This window comes from Podarcis pityusensis (assembly GCF_964106645.2).
Source record: "Podarcis pityusensis genome assembly, chromosome: 2".
Classification (NCBI taxonomy): Eukaryota; Metazoa; Chordata; class Lepidosauria; order Squamata; family Lacertidae; genus Podarcis; species Podarcis pityusensis.
This window is the reverse complement of record NC_138029.1, coordinates 117963484-117981911: the sequence shown is the minus strand read 5'-3', so window position 1 is coordinate 117981911 and position 18428 is coordinate 117963484. Positions and strand designations below refer to the sequence as shown.

Genomic DNA, 18428 nt, shown 5'->3' with positions numbered 1-18428 from the left:
ACCAATCCACCCAAACACAGCAGAAAAACAATTGAAATAAAAACAATTTTTAAAAACCAACAACCAAATTTTTATTCACCATTTTTTAAAATAAAAAGACCCCTTTATTTATTGCTTTCTCAAGTATACAGTTCCCAAGGCACCAATCAATCCCAATCAAAAGAAATAAAAACTCACAAAATCTAAAACACTTAAAAGCAACCATCTAAACACTCTTTTCCTCTCATCTCTCCCTCCCATGGATAACTTTTTAGGGGAAAGGATGAATTTGTATTTAATCATAGAATGCGTTAGTTTAAGCACAAGAGTTGTGTAGCAATCCAGAGAGCCCTTGTTTGTAACTCTCTGTTGACTCTACCCTTAAAAGCTAAACCATTTTTTTGTGTTGTTCTTTCTCAACTTTTGAATCAACATGTCTGATACTTCTACTCATCCTTTAAATAGTTCCTGCATGAATAAACTCCAGAAACTGTAAATGATTATTCCAATCTATTTCTTCCAAGCTGCAGGGTCTGCTAACGTAACCCCTAGACCATATGTAAGGAATTCAGTCCTTATATATCCAATTGAGCGCTTTGATCAGTGGAACTGGCCCTGCTAACAGGTGTCACATAATACTCATTCCGCATTTGTACAAAGTCATTTTTTTATTGTAGCAGCACCTACATTTTGGAGCTCCCTGCCTACTGACATCAGGCAGGTGCCGTCGCCATACTTTTTTCAGTGCCTGCTGGAATGCCACACATGGCTTCTCTGATGGTTGACCAGTCACCCGAGAGCCTCCTGCAACCTCCTTTCCAGCCACTCTCCACACAATGCATTAATTGATGCTTCACGTCTAGACAGCATCTTAAAAAGCAGAGACATCACCTTGCCAACAAAGGTCTGTATAGTAAAAGCTATGGTTTTCCCAGTAGTGATGTATGGAAGCGAGAGCTGGACCATAAAGAAGGCTGATCGATGAAGAATTGATGCTTTTGAATTATGGTGCTGGAGGAGACTCTTGAGAGTCCCATGGACTGCAAGAAGATCAAACCTCTCCATTCTTCAGGAAATCAGCCCTGAGTTCTCACTGGAAGGACAGACCCTGAAGCTGAGGCTCCAATACTTTGGCCACCTCATGAGAAGAGAAGAATCCCCGGAAAAGACCCTGATGTTGGGAAAGATGTAGGGCACAAGGAGAAGGGGACAACAGAGGACGAGATGGTGGGACAGTGTTCTTGAAGCTACCAACATGAGTTTGACCAAACTGCGGGAGGCAGTGGAGGACAGGAGTGCCTGGCGTGCTCTGGTCCATGGGGTCACGAAGAGTCGGACACGAGTAAACAACAAAACAACAACAGCACTCCAGGATTACTGAAAGGTATGTGCTTTGAAGCGTCAAAGTATATGTTAAGGATAGACAATAAGTTAAGGAGTTTAACAATAAAGAGTACAGTGGTTTTGAAAACTGAAGTATGGTATCAATATTTTTATTGTAAATGCCAAATTAAACACGTATTAACAATTTCTGTACAAAAATGTGATATTAACAATGTGTCACTTATGCTTATCAAAAGAAGAAATAAAAAGTGTTGCCAACCCCCCAAATGGCAACTAGACATTTTGTTTTTGCACCCACAACCCAGGTCCCAGGATCCAGTTTGGCTCCTAGCTTTTGTATCCCAGTTTCTAACACTGTTCACATGGTATGTAGCCAATGTGACTTCTCCCAGGATCAGTTAAACACTATCCAAGAGTGGTTTTTCACACACTAGGGGCTTCTGTGAGGTTTCACTCCAGAATTAATTCTCTATCATCTTCAGGTTTTTTGGGGGGGAGGTGTGAGCTGTTGCTGGAGGTTCTCCCCCACATCACATGGTGTAAACTCGCCTTCTTTCATAGGTATTTATGATCACAGTTCCTGACATGTCATGGAATTTCCCGCCAGAAAACAAGTCTCTAAGAGTTGGAGCATATTTTGAGGGCATGTGGGGACAGAAGTCACATTGTCTGAGTGAAACTCCACACAATCATTGGATACAATCCATAATGTCTGTGTAATATTTCTTTAGCACAGAGCACAGGTGGGCTTGCCAACCAATTCCTAATATGACAAAGTTTGCTACTGGAACTTTTTCCAACCCAACACTGAGTTCTCAGAGTACAGCCTCGGTTATGTGGGTCCTCTGATGCTTAACGAGACTGCATCTTTGGCTAAAGCTTTTCTCACACTTGGCACATTTGAAAGGTTTCTCGCAGAGATGTTTCCTTTGGTGGTCTACCAAACTGTCACTCCGGGAAAAGCTCCTCCCACACTGGGGACACATGTGTGGCTTCTCTCCTGTGGGAGGCGACCCAAGGGCCGGAGCTGCAGCAGCGGTTGTTGCAGCTGCCCAAGCCTCATAGAGGAAAGACCAGAAAGCCCTAGGAGCTATAGTGCTCAGTTTAGAGGGCTCACAGCTACCTTTGGTGGAGGGTCTTGAGACTGCCCAGGAGGTCTACCAGGCACTAGAGAGAGTGCATCACAGGACCACAGCTGGGGCAAAGATCCACACCACCAGAAGCTTGTTTGAGCTGAAGCTGCGTCCTGGTGATAGCATCAGACAGCATGTGACTAAGATGCTCTCTGTTTTCAACAAGCTGAGACTGTTGCAAGTCAACTTTACCGAGGAACTGAAAATTTATATTTTGCTCAGCTCTTTGGACAAAAGTTATGACAATTTGTGTCTAACTTTGGAATCGATAAATCCAGCGGATCTTACGCTGCAATATGTGACTGGGCATTTGTGTGACAAGGAGGAACGCCGTCTCAGAGAGGGCCGAGCTGGCGCAGGGTGCCCTGCTGGTAACAGAGGGGGGGCAAGCCAGAAGGCACAGTTCAGGCTTTTTCCACTCGTCGTTGTTTTGTCTGCGGGTCTGTTGACCATCTGCGTCGGTCCTGTCCGAGGAGAGCTAGAGAGGCCGGGCAGGATGTCTCCAAGGTCGCTTCCCATGGCAGTCAGCCAAGTCCTCGTGGCAGCCAGCCAGGTTTCCATGGCAGCCAGTCTAGGAGAGGAGGCCAGCGTGGGAATGCAAAGGGAGGACGTGACAGAGGAAGTGAGAAGGAAGGTTCTTCTTATCACCTAGCTGCCTCCATGGCAATGCTGAAGGACAACTCCAGTGAGGGCAGCATGCTGCGTTGGGTCATCAACTCAGGAGCCAGCCATCACCTGATGCCATCGCCATCTACTGGCGAAATGTGGAACTGCAGGGCTGTTTCAACTGGGAAAACAGTCACTCTTGCTGATGGCTCACAGAGACAATTAACCACTGTTGGCAATGTGTTTGTTTCTTTTTTACAGGCAGAGCTGGAAGTCTACTTTGTGCCAGGAATGAAGTGTTGTCTTTTATCTGTATCTGCTCTTGTAAAGGAGGGTTATAAGGTTTGCTTTGAAAATGATGTCTGTTCTATTTCCAGGGGTGGGAAACAACTGGTCAATGTTGCATGCCAGAACAACCTCTTTGTTCTGGAGACACCTCTGGAGGGTAAGGGGAACGCTGAGACAGCACAGGCGCGGTGTGCTAACGTTCCCACACATGATTCGTGTGCTCATTTGTGGCACAGGAGAATGTCGCATAGCTGTTGGAAATATATCCAGAAGTTGCCAGAATGCACTGAGGGTTGCAAGATGAAGGCATGTGGTAAATTTTTGGATTGTATGGCATGCAAAAGAGCAAAGATAAAAAGGTGCAGTTATCCCAGATCGGAAAGGGTAACCACAAGGCCTTTTGAGCTAGTGCATACAGACCTTTGTGGACCCATGCCAGTGCCGAGTCTAGGCGGAGCCAGGTATGCGCTCACACTGACAGATGATTTTTCGAGGAACGGCTGGTTCTTCTCGCTGAAACAGAAAAGCGAGGCGGCGCAACTGATCAAAGACTGGGTTGCGGCGGTGGAACTACAGTTTTCCACCAAGGTGCAGAGCTTTCAGAGCGACCGAGGCGGAGAGTTCACCGGGTCTGCTCTGCAGAATTTCTTCCGCCAGAAGGGGATAAGTCACAGGTTGACAGTTGCTTTTTCTCCTCAGGAGAATGGCGTAGCGGAGCGCAGGAACAGAACGCTAGCTGAGGCAGCTGACGCTCTACTGTTTGACTCTGGTTTGCCTCAGAGCTTTTGGGCCGAAGCTTGGAAAGCTGCCAGCTTCACTTTGAACAGGTCCTATAGCTCGGTTGTAGGAGACACACCCTATTTTCTGCTGCACCGGAAGAAGCCCAAGGTGCATTTCTTCCGTGTGTTTGGTTGCGAAGCTTGGGTGCTTGTGCCAAAGGCTCAACGCAAGAAAGGTGACCCGAGGTCCCGGAAAATGATCTTTTGTGGGTACGAGCCTGGGACAAAAGGGTGGAGGTTTGCCTATCCAGAAGGCGATCAGTCCAGGGTTCTAGTCAGCAGGAGTGCTGAGTTCTGTGAGCAGAGTGGTTGGTCAAGGATCCATGGGAATCCTGACATTCTCTCAGAGTGTCTGTCTGATTCTGCTGAGGAGGGAGAGTTAGAAGCTGAACCTGTTGATGAGGACCAGGTCTCTGACCAGGGTCAAGAACAGGGAGGGGCATCTCCACAGGTTGTTAAAAGAGAGCCCAAAAGTGAGCCTTCGTCTCCCGTTAGTCAAGTGCACAAGGCCAGAAGACGCAGTAAGTCAGAGGGGGAGTCTTCTGATAACAAGGACACACTAGCTGGCCCCAGTGGGTCAGAGGGAGCACCTGAGACAGTGCTCAGACGTTCCACACGTGCTACAAAGGGGGTACCACCTGAGAGGTTTGAGGTCACCAGCGTGTGGGTTGGTTTAGCGCAGTGTGAACCTGAGAGTTTTGAGGAGGTTCAACAGTTGCCTGAAGAAGAAGCCAGGAAGTGGCAAGAGGCAATGGGAAAGGAGTTGAACTCAATGAGGTCCTTAGGTGTGTTCTCCACCACGAAGCTGCCAGAGGGCAAGCAGGCTGTGAGCTGTCGTTGGGTTTACAGGATTAAGCCCACAGTGTCTGGAGAACCACAGTACAAGGCGAGGCTTGTAGCCAGAGGGTTCACGCAGAGGAGGGGGCTGCATTACACCGAGGTGTATGCTCCTACGTCCCGGAGTGAGACTCCGCACTTGCTTTTAGCAGTAGCTGCTCAAAGAGGGCATCAAGTGCACCACTTTGATGTGGATGTGGCTTATTTGAACTGAGATCTGAAGGAGGATCTGTACATGTTACCTCCTCCAGGGTTTGAGGGCAATGAGCCAGGTGTTGTGTGGAAGCTGCACAAGTCAATTTATGGTTTGAAACAGTCAGCCAGAAATTGGAACATGTGCCTGAATGAAGCTCTGGAAAGTTTGGGTTTCCGGAAGAGTCTTGCAGATAGTTGCCTATACCTGAAGGGGTCAGAAGAGACACAGGAGGCAATTCTGGTGTTCGTAGATGATATTCTGTACGTGGCACAGACAAGTAGACAGGTGCAAGGTTTTGCCAAAGAGCTTGGTAAGAAGTTTAAGCTCAAAAACCTTGGTCCCGTTCAGGTTTATCTAGGCTTTAGGATAGACAGGTCTGAGAACGGGAGTTTCTTGCTCAGTCAGAAAAGCAAGATTGAGCAGTTGCTTGAGAAGTTACGGATGTCTGACTGTGCAGGGGTCAGAACGCCCATGGAGACCAACTTCGTGAATGACAGTCAGCTTGGGGAGCGTTCTGAGTTCCAAAACCCTGAGGTGTTTCAGTCAGCGCTAGGGAGTCTGTTGTATCTCTCTCAGTGGAGCAGACCAGACATAGCATTTGCTGTGAATCTGCTCAGCAGGCAGGCTACAAAGCCCAGTGTGAATGCCTGGCAAGGCATCAAGAGAGTGTTGAGGTATTTGCAGGATACCAAAGAGTTTTGCCTCACATTGTCAGCTGAAGGTGACGCACAGCTTACGTGCTGGAGTGACAGCGATTGGGGATCTCTTGGGGACAGGAAGTCTGTGTCTGGGCTGGTGGTAAAGTTCGGGGAATCCCTGGTTGGGTGGAAGTCCCGGAAGCAAAGTCTTATTGCACTTTCTTCCACTGAGGCGGAGTTCAGTGCTTTGTCGGATTTGTGCAGGGAGTTGGACTTCTACCGGTGCTTGATCCAAGAGATCTGTGGGGATTGTTACTTGCCCATAACTGTTTGGGGAGACAATCAACCTTGTCTTAGGTTGGCAGAATCTGGACAGTTCAAGTCCAGAACCAAGCATTTGGACATACGTTTCCAGAATGTATGTCAGAGTGTCCAAGCAGGTTGGATACGGCTCAAGTATTGTTCGAGCCGGGAGAACCTAGCTGATGGGTTTACCAACCCCTTGACCTTCCAGCGACATGGGGAGTTCTGTGAAGGGTTGTGTTTGGGGTGAGTTATACTCACAGTTTTCCCTCAGGATGCAAGACGAGAGGGGGTGTGAGGAGAATCAGAACTTACAGGGTTAAACAGTTCTGTGTGACGTCTCACATTCTGAGGCGTGGTTTGGTTCACATACGGGAATCTTTCTTTGTGTGTGAGTTTCCTTTCGTTTTTGGCTGAGAGACGAAAGAAATGCCTGCTCTCTCGCCGGGACTGATTTATGATGTTTTTCTTCTCATTAAAGGCTGTTAGAGATTAGCAAGAAGCCTGCGTTCAGTCTGATTTATTATCCACACACAAGGCAACACTTTCTACCGCCGCAGAACTCTGCTACGAACTCTGCTAAGAGTTCAAGTTTTTCCTATCGGCACAAGCGTCCATCAGCACAGGGGAAGTGTGCCGGGCGCCATCTTATCTCAGCATTCAGGCAGGAATCCTTTCCCCAGCCCAGCCTGGGGAATGAAAACCTGGGACCCCCTGTATGAGAAACAGGTGCTTTGGCTCTGAGCCACAGCCCTTCCCAAAGGCCTGATCCCTCCTCTTTCATGCCTTTCTTTGTGTGAGGTGGTAAATAAATAAACAAGGAAGGGGGATATCTTAGCACTGCTCCAAACCTGAGATAATAGTTCATTTCGCCCAACAAGCCAGTTTCGGTAAACAAGGTGGAATGCTTTGATAATCTTACAAATCCTGGTTTGTTAGGGAGAATGCACCAGCATGCAAGTTGGGCACAGCATGCTTCTTTGAACCAAGGTTCTTTAGTTATCATTATGTGGTCCAACATCTGTATTTTAATTCGGGGGAAAGCAGCTTTGTAAAATAGGACGGCCGGTTGGCCTCTTAGTTTTCCATGCAAATTCCAAAAGGAGTGGCTGTATCAGTCAGTCACAGCAAAGTCATAAAAAAGAAAGACTAGGCAGAAGGTAAACTGGGACCTGCTGGTTTGTCCCTAGGCTTGTAATAGATTTAACTCCCAGTTGTTTCAGAGCAACAGCCACACAATGGTCAACTGCTGGAATGTAATGGAAGCTAGTTCGCTGACTTGCTCTTAAAATTAATTCGCTAATGAAGCAGTGTGTGTGTTTGTGAGATCACTGGCTGGGGTTGATGGGATTTGGGAGAGCAACATCTCAAGTGTCATAGGTTCCTCCACTCCCAGTGCCACTCCGGGTGCCATAAGGGACCAAATCTGGCCTCAAGTGGAAAAAAAACCAGTTGAGATCCAACCTTAAACGTGGGTGCAGTACCAGGGCTTTTTTTCAGCCTTCTAGCAGGCAAAAAAAAAAATTTTTTTTAAATGACAAAATGCTACAAAATGGTATTTATTGTGAACTGAACGCATTTTGGAAAAGGCTATTTCTCAAGCGCACTGAAATATAGAAAGCAGCTGAGACCAGCTGAGACTCTGCCAATGACCACCCACAAGACCAGCTTTCACAGCAGACAGCTTTCAACATGCTAAGCCAAACCATGGCTTGACTCGGCAAGGCAAAAGGACCTCCCTGGGAACCAGCACACTCATTCATTCGTGCAAACCACAGCTTGGCTTAGCATGACGTGTGACCCCAGGTCTATATACTATTTATTCAGCACAGAGTACACGCGGGTTTGCCTAACAGTTATTAACATGGCATTTCCTATTTCTGTGCTGCTTGTTTTTCTACAGGTCACCAAGTACTCAACCATTTCTTATCAGTTTTTCTGGTGGCCCTTGTGGTGGAAAAAGCTGTCCTTCTGCTTAGGGAATCCAGAAGGTTTCTCATGGAAAAGGTTTCCTCTGATACTGATCAAAACCAGCAAGGGAAACTTCTCCTGCACTCAGGGCAATTGGTGGAGTCTCCCTCCTGTACAGGCTGCCTGACAGTTTCATCAAATGCCAGTTCCCCAGTCTTAAAGCACTTTATACGAAGTGCTTTCTCATATGTATCGCCTGATGCCTCAACAGATGCCCACTCTGCCTGAAGCATTTCCGGGACATTTGTATGGTTTCTGTCCAGTATGTATCCTCTGATGCCTCCTCAAATTTCCTCTGCGAGTGAAGCTTTTCCCACACTCAGGACATTCATACCATTTCTCTCCTGTCTGGGTTCTCCGATATTTATCAAGACAGGACTTTTGCAGGAAGTTTCCCCTCCCCGTAGTACTCTCACGAGAGTCTTCCCTGGTAGGTTTCAAGAGACGTCCTGATCTGCAGAGGTGCTTTTTAGCATACTTGGATGACAAGGGTGCTCTTCCCCTTGTTTTCACTACAGAGGTTTGGTTAACAGCAGCTCTAAGACCTTCCACAGGTTCACAGCATTCGTTTTGGTCCTTCACAAATTTCGACTTGCATCTTTGCCCACAAACTGCAGCTCTCAGAGTGAGGTTCTTCTGGGATACTTCTGCAGGTGTCCTACGTGTTCTCTTTAAGCCCATTTCTGTCTGTTGAGAATCCTCGCTCTTGATGTTTCTTCCCTTCCTGTCTCCTGGAGAGAAAAGAGAGAAGAATTCTGTCCCTGTTCTAGTTCCCCTCAACAACAACAAAAAAGGCACCTCAAGCCATACAACAAGGCCAATCGATGCCAAAGAAACCTGCCCACACTCCTCATCACAACACAAGACAACCAGGCAAAATAATATGAAGCAAAGGTTTTGATTTATTATTTATTAAGCCTTTTTAAAAAAGCTTTTCCACTTTTTCTATTGGAGGGTTTGGTATAAAGGTCAAGGTAAAGGTCAAGGTAAAGGGACCCCTGACCATTAGGTCCAGTCATGACCGACTCTGGGTTTGCACCGCTCATCTCGCTTTATTGGCTGAGGGGGCCGGCGTACAGCTTCCAGGTCATGTGGCCAGCATGAGTAAGCTGCTTCTGGCAAACCAGAGCAGAGCACGGAAATGCCATTTACCTTCCTGCTAGAGCGGTACCTATTTATCTGCTTGCACTTTGACGTGCTTTCAATCTGCTAGGTTGGTAGGAGCAGGGACCAAGCAACAGGAGCTCACCCCGTCGCAGGGATTCGAACCGCCAACCTTCTGATGGGCAAGCCCAAGAGGCTCAGTGGTTTAACCCACAGCGCCACCCGCGTCCCTTGGTATAAAGGTACACAGCAACAAATTCCAAAAATTGCAAGGAAATCTATTGCAATGTTAAAAAAAAGAAAAAGTGAAATGCAACAAAACTGAAGGGAATATTATATAAACAACCCAGCTCGTGGTACAAAAAAAGGAATATTAGAACTGTGCTGGCAAAGTGTGTAAGGTCCACCTTTGTCCTTGGATGGCTCCACAGAGGCCCTGTGAAACCTCCGATCCCATAGTTAGATGGCACCCTGTGAGCGTGGACATACAATTTGCAGGGTTGGGACTATTGAGTAAATAGGTTTTTGTGGAAGAAGGTTCAACATCCAAGCCTGGAGAAAAAGAAAGAGGACAGAGTGAAGCAAGTCAGATTGCACTAAAGGACACGAGTGGAACAGGTCTGTTAAAACAGGAGGATAAACTGTGCTGTTGTTGGGAGAGAACCACAACAGCCCCTCACCCTGTCCCACCTGGAGAGAAAGGTAGGGCCAAACATCTGAATGTGCGGAGACCAACTTTGTGGAATTTTTGTATGGGTTCTGTATGAATCAAAAATCAAACTAAAGAAATGTGAATGCTTAACTGGGATGAGCTGGGCGAGACGCTGATCCAACACAAACCTGAAAGTGCCGTTCCACTGGAGAAAGGAAGACATTCACCCTCAGATGCTCTTGAAGCTGACGGCCCCAAATTGTTCAGCTGAACCTGGGAAGGTTTGGTTGCCTGACTGGTGGCAGTGTTCCTCATCCTTTTCTGCCAGTGGTCAATGATGTCGGTAACGTGGCACTGCCAGGTCCTGCTTGACGTGTGGGAACTGGCTCAGCCATTCGAAAAAGAGCCGCGTCTGCTACTCCCTGGTGGCTGTTCCCTTCCAGGAAGGCCTAGTCGCCCTTCCACAGATGCCCTGCTTCTCGCCAGCACCGTAGCCAATTCCTCTCGTAGTCACGGGTCCTTGTCTCATCCGAGATCCATAGCAACTGGGAGACAGTCCAGTTGTTTGAAAAGAGTCACCCCCAGTTATCAATAAAGGCACGGATTTCCCCATCTATCCCTAAGTTGGGGAAACGGTGAAGACGAATAACAACAACAGGTAAAGGTAAAGGACCCCCGAATGGTTAAGTCCAGTCAAAGGCAACTATGGTGTTATAGTGCTCATCTCGCTTTCAGGCCGAGGGAGCCGGCATTTGTCCACAACAGACAACTTTCTGGGTCATGTAGCCAGCATGACTAAGCCGCTTCTGGCACAACAGAACACCGTGATGGAAGCCAGAGTGCATGGAAACACTGTTTACCTTCCCACCGCAGCAGTACCTATTTATCTACTTGCACTAGTGTGCTTTCGAAATGCTAGGTTGACAGGAGCTGGACAGAGGAATGGGAGCTCACCCCGTTGTGGGGATTCGAACCACCAACCTTCCAATCGGCAAGGCCAAGAGGGTCATTGGTTTAGACCACAGTGCCACCCACCATATTTGAGTACGGCGCAATTATGTAGAAACCAGGATTTATGAGAGCGACGCAGGACGGGAGGGGAGGTGTGGTGCAGGGAAGCACAGTGGGATAAACTGTGACGCCAAAACAATACAGGTGCCAGAGGCATAAAATGGGACTCAGAGACAGTGGCAGAGCATAAACAGGAGCGAGCCGTAGAACAAATGTTAAGGGGAAATACAGGCATAGTAAGAACACGTATGAAGAAAACATTTATACCTGTGTTTGGCAAAAGACACACAGCTCTTTAATGTAAAACAGGGGTGGGAAATCTTTTTTCAGCTAGAGGGCCACACTCCCTTCTGGGCAACTTTCCAGGGACCACATGCCAGCGGTGGGCAGGGCAAGAAGGAATCCAGAAGGTTTCTCATGGAAAAGGTTTCCTCTGATACTGATCAAAACCAGCAAGGGAAACTTCTCCTGCACTCAGGGCAATTGGTGGAGTCTCCCTCCTGTACAGGCTGCCTGACAGTTTCATCAAATGCCAGTTCCCCAGTCTTAAAGCACTTTATACGAAGTGCTTTCTCATATGTATCGCCTGATGCCTCAACAGATGCCCACTCTGCCTGAAGCATTTCCGGGACATTTGTATGGTTTCTGTCCAGTATGTATCCTCTGATGCCTCCTCAAATTTCCTCTGCGAGTGAAGCTTTTCCCACACTCAGGACATTCATACCATTTCTCTCCTGTCTGGGTTCTCCGATATTTATCAAGACAGGACTTTTGCAGGAAGTTTCCCCTCCCCGTAGTACTCTCACGAGAGTCTTCCCTGGTAGGTTTCAAGAGACGTCCTGATCTGCAGAGGTGCTTTTTAGCATACTTGGATGACAAGGGTGCTCTTCCCCTTGTTTTCACTACAGAGGTTTGGTTAACAGCAGCTCTAAGACCTTCCACAGGTTCACAGCATTCGTTTTGGTCCTTCACAAATTTCGACTTGCATCTTTGCCCACAAACTGCAGCTCTCAGAGTGAGGTTCTTCTGGGATACTTCTGCAGGTGTCCTACGTGTTCTCTTTAAGCCCATTTCTGTCTGTTGAGAATCCTCGCTCTTGATGTTTCTTCCCTTCCTGTCTCCTGGAGAGAAAAGAGAGAAGAATTCTGTCCCTGTTCTAGTTCCCCTCAACAACAACAAAAAAGGCACCTCAAGCCATACAACAAGGCCAATCGATGCCAAAGAAACCTGCCCACACTCCTCATAGAACAAATGTTAAGGGGAAATACAGGCATAGTAAGAACACGTATGAAGAAAACATTTATACCTGTGTTTGGCAAAAGACACACAGCTCTTTAATGTAAAACAGGGGTGGGAAATCTTTTTTCAGCTAGAGGGCCACACTCCCTTCTGGGCAACTTTCCAGGGACCACATGCCAGCGGTGGGCAGGGCAAGAAGCAAATGTTCAAGGTCACATTCCAGCTCAGACAAACGCCACTTGCGGAGGGCATCAAACAGAGCCATTAGGATGTATGGCTTGGGGAAAGCTGGACAGAAAGGCATGGCTGAGGGGCTCCCCACCCCTGCCATAGGCACTAAGGAATACCACACAGGCCACACAAACACTTGCGCGCACACACACTCCCCATCCTCTGGCCAAGGAAGCAATAATGCATTTCAGCTCCGCAAAAATGCTCAAGAAGGGTGTGAAGCAAGGTATGGCCCGGGAAGAGTCTTGAGGGCCTCAGTGAAAGGTCTCAAGGGCCATTTTCCACCCCCAGACCTGAACTTCCCCACTCCTACTGTAAAATGAAGTTTAGACCTCAGCAATGGAGCATGTGCATTGTAGTCAGAGGACCCCATGTTCATTTTCAGAGAGCAGATCCAGGAGAGGCCTGCTGCCCATTAAGAACCATGTGGCTCTTATAAAGGCAGACAACGTCCTACGTTCTGAGATTTCATCAAGCATCATCCATACATTCCAGCTTATTTTTGCATTCACAAATAAGAGACTTCTATTTAAAAATAAAATAAAACTACACCACTTTTTGCAAAACTGCATGGAAACAAAAAACAAAAAAGACCTCTTCAGATTTTTAGCCAAATATTTTCTGCTGCTTCTGCTAAGCCTGAGAACATTAGAAAAATCTCTGGGGAAACCATCTTGGGAGAGAGAAGACAGAGGCAAGGATGTTCTCCAGTCCTCTAAGGGGAACCCCAGAGTTCTTCAGAGGCAATGTGGTGTAGCAGTTAGAGCATCTGACTAAGACTGAGGAAGACCCAAGTTCAAATCCAATTCAGCCATGAGACTTGCAAGGGCGATCTTGTCCCAAACAGCATCCCTCACCCCTAACCTACCTTGTGGATTAAGAAAGGAGTGGGCGACAATCCATTTACACCACCAAGAGCACTTTGGCAGAAAGGCAACATTAAAACACAGGAATTTTTGTGTGTTACAAGAATTGCCATTTTGGGTTCTCTATCCCCTTACCTGAATCTTGACTTGGGAATCCTTCATTTTCCACAGGAAACTGGACAAAGATCTCCTCTTCTTTTTCATGGTGAGAGGCAGGGTCAGGTTTAGGAATCAAGAGTCCCTCTTAAGTTTGAGAGAGACAGACAGAAAAATAATAATAATTATTATTATTATTTCTGTCACAAAGAACATGCATTGATTCTTCCTGGCAGTTTTTGGCTTTTTAAAAAAACAATTGACAACAAAAATGAACTATTGATAAGAAAAGCAATTTGAACTCAAAACAGTCTAACAAAAGCGCTGCCCGAGTCTTTTTAGAAACCAACAAATATTGTGGTTTGTATTGAATTGTATGTTTGGACCCGTCATGCAAAGAATCGATATATCAGGGCTTTAATGGAGCAGAGACTTACCCAAAGATTCTGTATCTCTATCGTCTTCCTGCATGACTTGCCAAAACATGGTCCTCTGGCCTGGCTGGGCTGGGGTGGTCTGGTCCATGTGTGAAGTTTCCTCGAGATTCATTAGCCCCTGAGAATGAGAGATGGACAAGATTGCTTATAGGGCGACATCAATATACACGGACCTGGCGAGGGCTCCCTATCCAGAGGTGCGTCACAATTTAGGATTTGACAGAGAGGGAAAACATAATGATGTGTGGCTATATTCTTAGGGATGGTTTTACACTAATAAATCACTTAGAAGTCATTCTGGCAAGTAACCTGCGTATACATAAATTAAATAGTTTAAATGACACAGAAATAGACAACCTAGGTCTTGCTCCTTAAAAGTGAACATACCTTAGCCTGACCCGACATGGCCATTTCCAGTTTTTCAGGAGGAAGCAAGTTGCTGTGATCCCTTGGACCCTGACTTCCACTGCCTGCGAAGGACAGAAGGGAGATTATTTCATCATCATCATCATCATTTTATTGCCTTTCATTTATGTTTCAATGGGATTTACAAATACACCAGAAGGACAGCCCAAAAAATAGAACAGAAAACAAACTGAAGATGGCTTTAAGAACGATGCAAAATGGACGCTAACAGCAGAGGGAAATTTACCCATCTGGGGCAGCTTGTTGGAACAAAAACACCTCCTGCTGCTTCCAAGTAGTGCAGACAGCGACAGGAATGCTGTTCCATAGAACAGCAGCAGCCACACTGCAAGCCCTGCTCTGAGCAGATTTCTGACATTTTGGGGGACTGAAGGGGAAACCCTCCTGCAGAAGGCAGTTATCAGGTGCTGGCGTTGCTTCTTTCAAACACACGGCCTTCAAAATTTTAATCTTCCTTCTGTCATCTCTCAGGTGGCACATCCCACTTTTCTGAATTTGCAGCTCCTTCTGCATATGCTTCTGTAGGGCAAACTCTGAAGAAGCATGTGTAAGGGGATCATAGCCATAGCTGTCAACTTTTCCCTTTTCTTGCGAGGAATCCTATTCGGAATAAGGGAATTTCCCTTAAAAAAAGGGAAACATTGACAGCTATGATCATAGCCTTAATGCCAAAGTGGAAGCCTTACCCAGCAAACAGAGACAGTTGCTACTGCTTTGCTCCTCTGTTTCCTCAGCCTCCAGAGAACCCTCCGGCAGTGGCTTCTGAGAAAAAAAGACGATACGATTGGTGAAGAATTTAAAGATATCCTTATCCATAGGACTTGAAGATGCTCGTAAATGTAGAACATGGGTAGGCAAACTAAGACCTGGGGGCTGGATCCGGCCCAATCGTCTTCTAAATCCGGCCCACGGACGGTCCAGGAATCAGCTTGTTTTTATATGAGTAGAATGTGTGCTTTTATTTAAAATGCATCTCTGGGTTATTTATGGGACATAGGGATTCGTTCATTCCCCCCCCCAAAAAAATATAGTCCGGCCCCCACACAAGGTCTGAGCGACAGTGGACCAGCCCCCTGCTGAAAAGGTTTGCTGACCCCTGACATAGAAGCTGCCCTTCTTGCATTTAAACTTATCTCTTATAATCATCAACTTTGTTTGGGTATCTCTTTCGGCATATGGACTGCTTATATTAATTCATGTGTCTAAGTCAGGACTGGTGGATTACTTTAACCCTTAACGTGGGCAGATTGTGTTTCTCTTTTTTTCCCTTTTTGTTACATTTGCAAAACAAAAAGGCATCTAAAAAAGAAGATAACATTGGGCATTTGCAGTCATTTCAAGCCTCTGAAAAGCAGGGCTGCCAGCTTTTCTATCAGCCTCGTTCCTGGGCTTAGCAGCAGTTTGATTTCACTGACACTGGTAGGCAATTGCTGCTTTTCTCCCTCGGTGCTGTGTAGTAAATTCATACCTAACACCTATCCCTGCATTCAAGCAGCTGCCTAAAAGCACAAAAGCAGGGCAGAGCTGGTTAGCTGACAACCCTCTGTGTTCTTCAGGATGAGAACAGAAATCGTGCAGCCGCAACTTCCGGTTGGTCGCCCAGTATGGCGGACGGGAGCTCTTTCGAATGAAAGAGCACTGGTGCATTGAAGGCTGGGGAGACCGCTAGAGCATCGCGGTACCCCGGAAAAAACCTCAGTTTGAGCATTCTGAGGACCTGGTTTCCTGCGGGTGCCTGGAACGACTCCCCTGCTCCCCGGTAGGCTCTTAAAAAGAGCTCCGAGAGCGAGTGGGGTTGGAGATGGAGGCACTTGGGAACAGATTCGCTTTCTTCACTGCACGAAGCTCCGAGTCCGGCAATCATGAGCGGTCAAAATTTTGGAGTGGTCCAAAAATTAATTGGAAAATTGTGAGTAAAAAGGAAATAAATCTGGACATTAAATTTGATAGGAAAGGGACTTAAAAACGGAGGTCGGTCCCTTCCCGCTGAATAAAGGAGAAAGCAGCTACCGTAGCCGAAGCAGGGATTTAAAATAAGACTTTTAAAAGACTTTCAAGTTGAACCTTCAGATTCCCCTTCTAGCAGGGGGAAGGGGGGGAGAGAAACTTTTTATTTAATTAGTCCCTTTAGAAAATAGACTGGAATAAAGTGATCTTTTCTTTTTGGAAGCGGACCACTCGGTGGGGAAGTCTAGACTCCATTGTGACGTCACAAAGGAACAGGATAACTTCAACTTTCATTTTCCTTTTTGGGAAAAACAAATAACTGCAGCTGCCTGAGCTGGTAAAATATTACTAACAGTATCTTTGCCTCCAGATACTAATTCTAAGTGAAACAGTATTTTTTTGGGAGCTCCATTTGAGGAGTTAAAGGGGTGACACCCTCTGTGTGTGTGTTCCCAATAGGGCTACTAATATTTTACTAAGAGTTATCTCCTTGAATTAGACAACAGCTCTACGGCCACATTCACACTATACAGTGGTACCTCGGGTTACATATGCTTCAGGTTACAGACTCCACTAACCCAGAAATATTACCTCGGGTTAAGAACTTTGCTTCAGGATGAGAACAGAAATCGTGCAGCGGCAACGCAGCAGCAGCAGGAGGTCCCATTAGCTAAAGTGGCGCTTCAGGTTAAGAACAGTTTCAGGTTAAGAACAGACCTCCAGAACGAATTAAGTACTTAACCTGAGGTACCACTGTACATTAAAGTGGTGTGACACTGCTTTAATCAGTCATGGGTTCTCCCAAAGAATTCTGGGAACTGTAGTATGTTAAGTGTGCTGAGAGTTGTAAGGAAGCCCCTATTCCCCTCAGATCTACAATTCCCAGGGTTAACTGACTGGGAAACCACTTTGAGAACTGTAGCGGAGTGAGGGGAACAACTCTCAGCACCCTTGATGAACTACAGCTCCCATAATTATTTGGGGAAAGCCATGAGTGTTGAAAGTGGTGTCGCAGTGTTTAAATGGGTGGCATGAATGTGGCCTAAGACTGAATCAATCAACGTTGAGCACCCTGGATGATGGCAACAACCTTGTCCATATTTTGTTCCCATATCCTAGACTTCCCCAACCTGCTGCATTCCAGGTGGTTGAAAACAGAAACACCTCTCAGCCCCAGGGAACATGGCCAATGCTCAGGGATCATGTGAGTTGTAGTTTGAAACATCTGCAAGGAAACTACCGTATTTTTCGCTCCATAAGACGCACCAGACCATAAGGTGCACCTAGTTTTGGGAGGAGGAAAACAAGAAAAAATTATTCTGAATCCCAGAAGCCAGAACAGCAAGAGGGATCTGGCTTCTGGGATACCGTGTGGCTGTTCTGGCTTCTGGGATAACCACGCTAAGCCTCTTCAGGGCAGCGGGATGAAGGCTCCCCCTGCCCCAAGAGGCTGCACACGGCTATGGCAGAAGCCAGGACAGGCGCGTCGCTGAAGGGGCGCTGCACAGTTCTCCCTCTTTGAGAAGGAAGAACTGCGCAGTGCCCCTTCAGCGAAGCTGGAGAAGGAACAGGAGACCCTTCTGTTCCTCCTCCGGCTTCGCAGGACAGGCGCATCACTGAAGGGGCGCTGTGCAGTTCTCCTCTGCGCAGTGCCATTCGCTCCATAAGACGCACTCACATTTCCCCTTACTTTTTAGGAGGAAAAAAAGTGTGTCTTATGGAGCGAAAAATACGGTACTTGGGAAAGGTAGCGCTATCCTCTTCAAGATTCTGGAAATTAAACCTCAAACCCTCACCTGCCACTCTGCAGCCTTGGCCAAGTCTTGCTGGCTGGCCATCAGGAACTCCTCTGCCAGGGCCACCGCCTGCGAACACGACTCCGGTCCTCCTGCTCGGATCCAGCTCTGCAGCTCTGTTGGGAGGCTGGCCAGGAACTGCTCCAGGACCAGCAGCTCCAGGATCTGCTCCTTGCTGCGTCTCTCCGGCTTCAGCCACCGGTGGCAGAGATCCTGCAGCTGCAGGTGGATCCTCCGGGGGTCTTCCACCTGCTGGTAGCGGAACTTCCTGAAGTGCTGGCGCTGCACCTCCATCTTGATAGTGTCGCCTCGTAAGATGGCCGCCTTCACCTTCCCATAGTTCTTCCTGTCTCTGGCTTCCAGGGAGACGAAGGCCTGTTTGGCTTCCCCGCTCAGCGCAGGCAGGAGCCGGGCTGCCCATTCTTCCCTAGGCCACTGGCAAGCTCCGGCCACTTGCTCGAAGGAGGCCAGAAAGGCCTTGGCATCGTCCCATGGGGGGGGCCTCCAGTGACAATGGGTTCTCTGTTGTGTGAGGAGACTGCAATGTTG

The 18428-nt window shown here is 47.2% G+C and overlaps 1 protein-coding gene across 1 annotated transcript; it reads right to left on the bottom strand.

Annotated features, from left to right (window-relative positions):
* Positions 1–1456: 1456 nt before the first annotated feature.
* On the bottom strand, positions 1457–18428 carry LOC308465316 (uncharacterized protein; the record flags this gene model as incomplete). The annotated part of the gene is made up of 9 exons (XM_080985170.1): positions 1457–2381; positions 8294–8805; positions 10019–10212; positions 11437–11962; positions 13313–13420; positions 13711–13828; positions 14098–14180; positions 14823–14898; positions 17880–18428. Coding segments are annotated over 9 exons (2409 nt in total), but the record flags the coding sequence as incomplete, so codon positions are not given.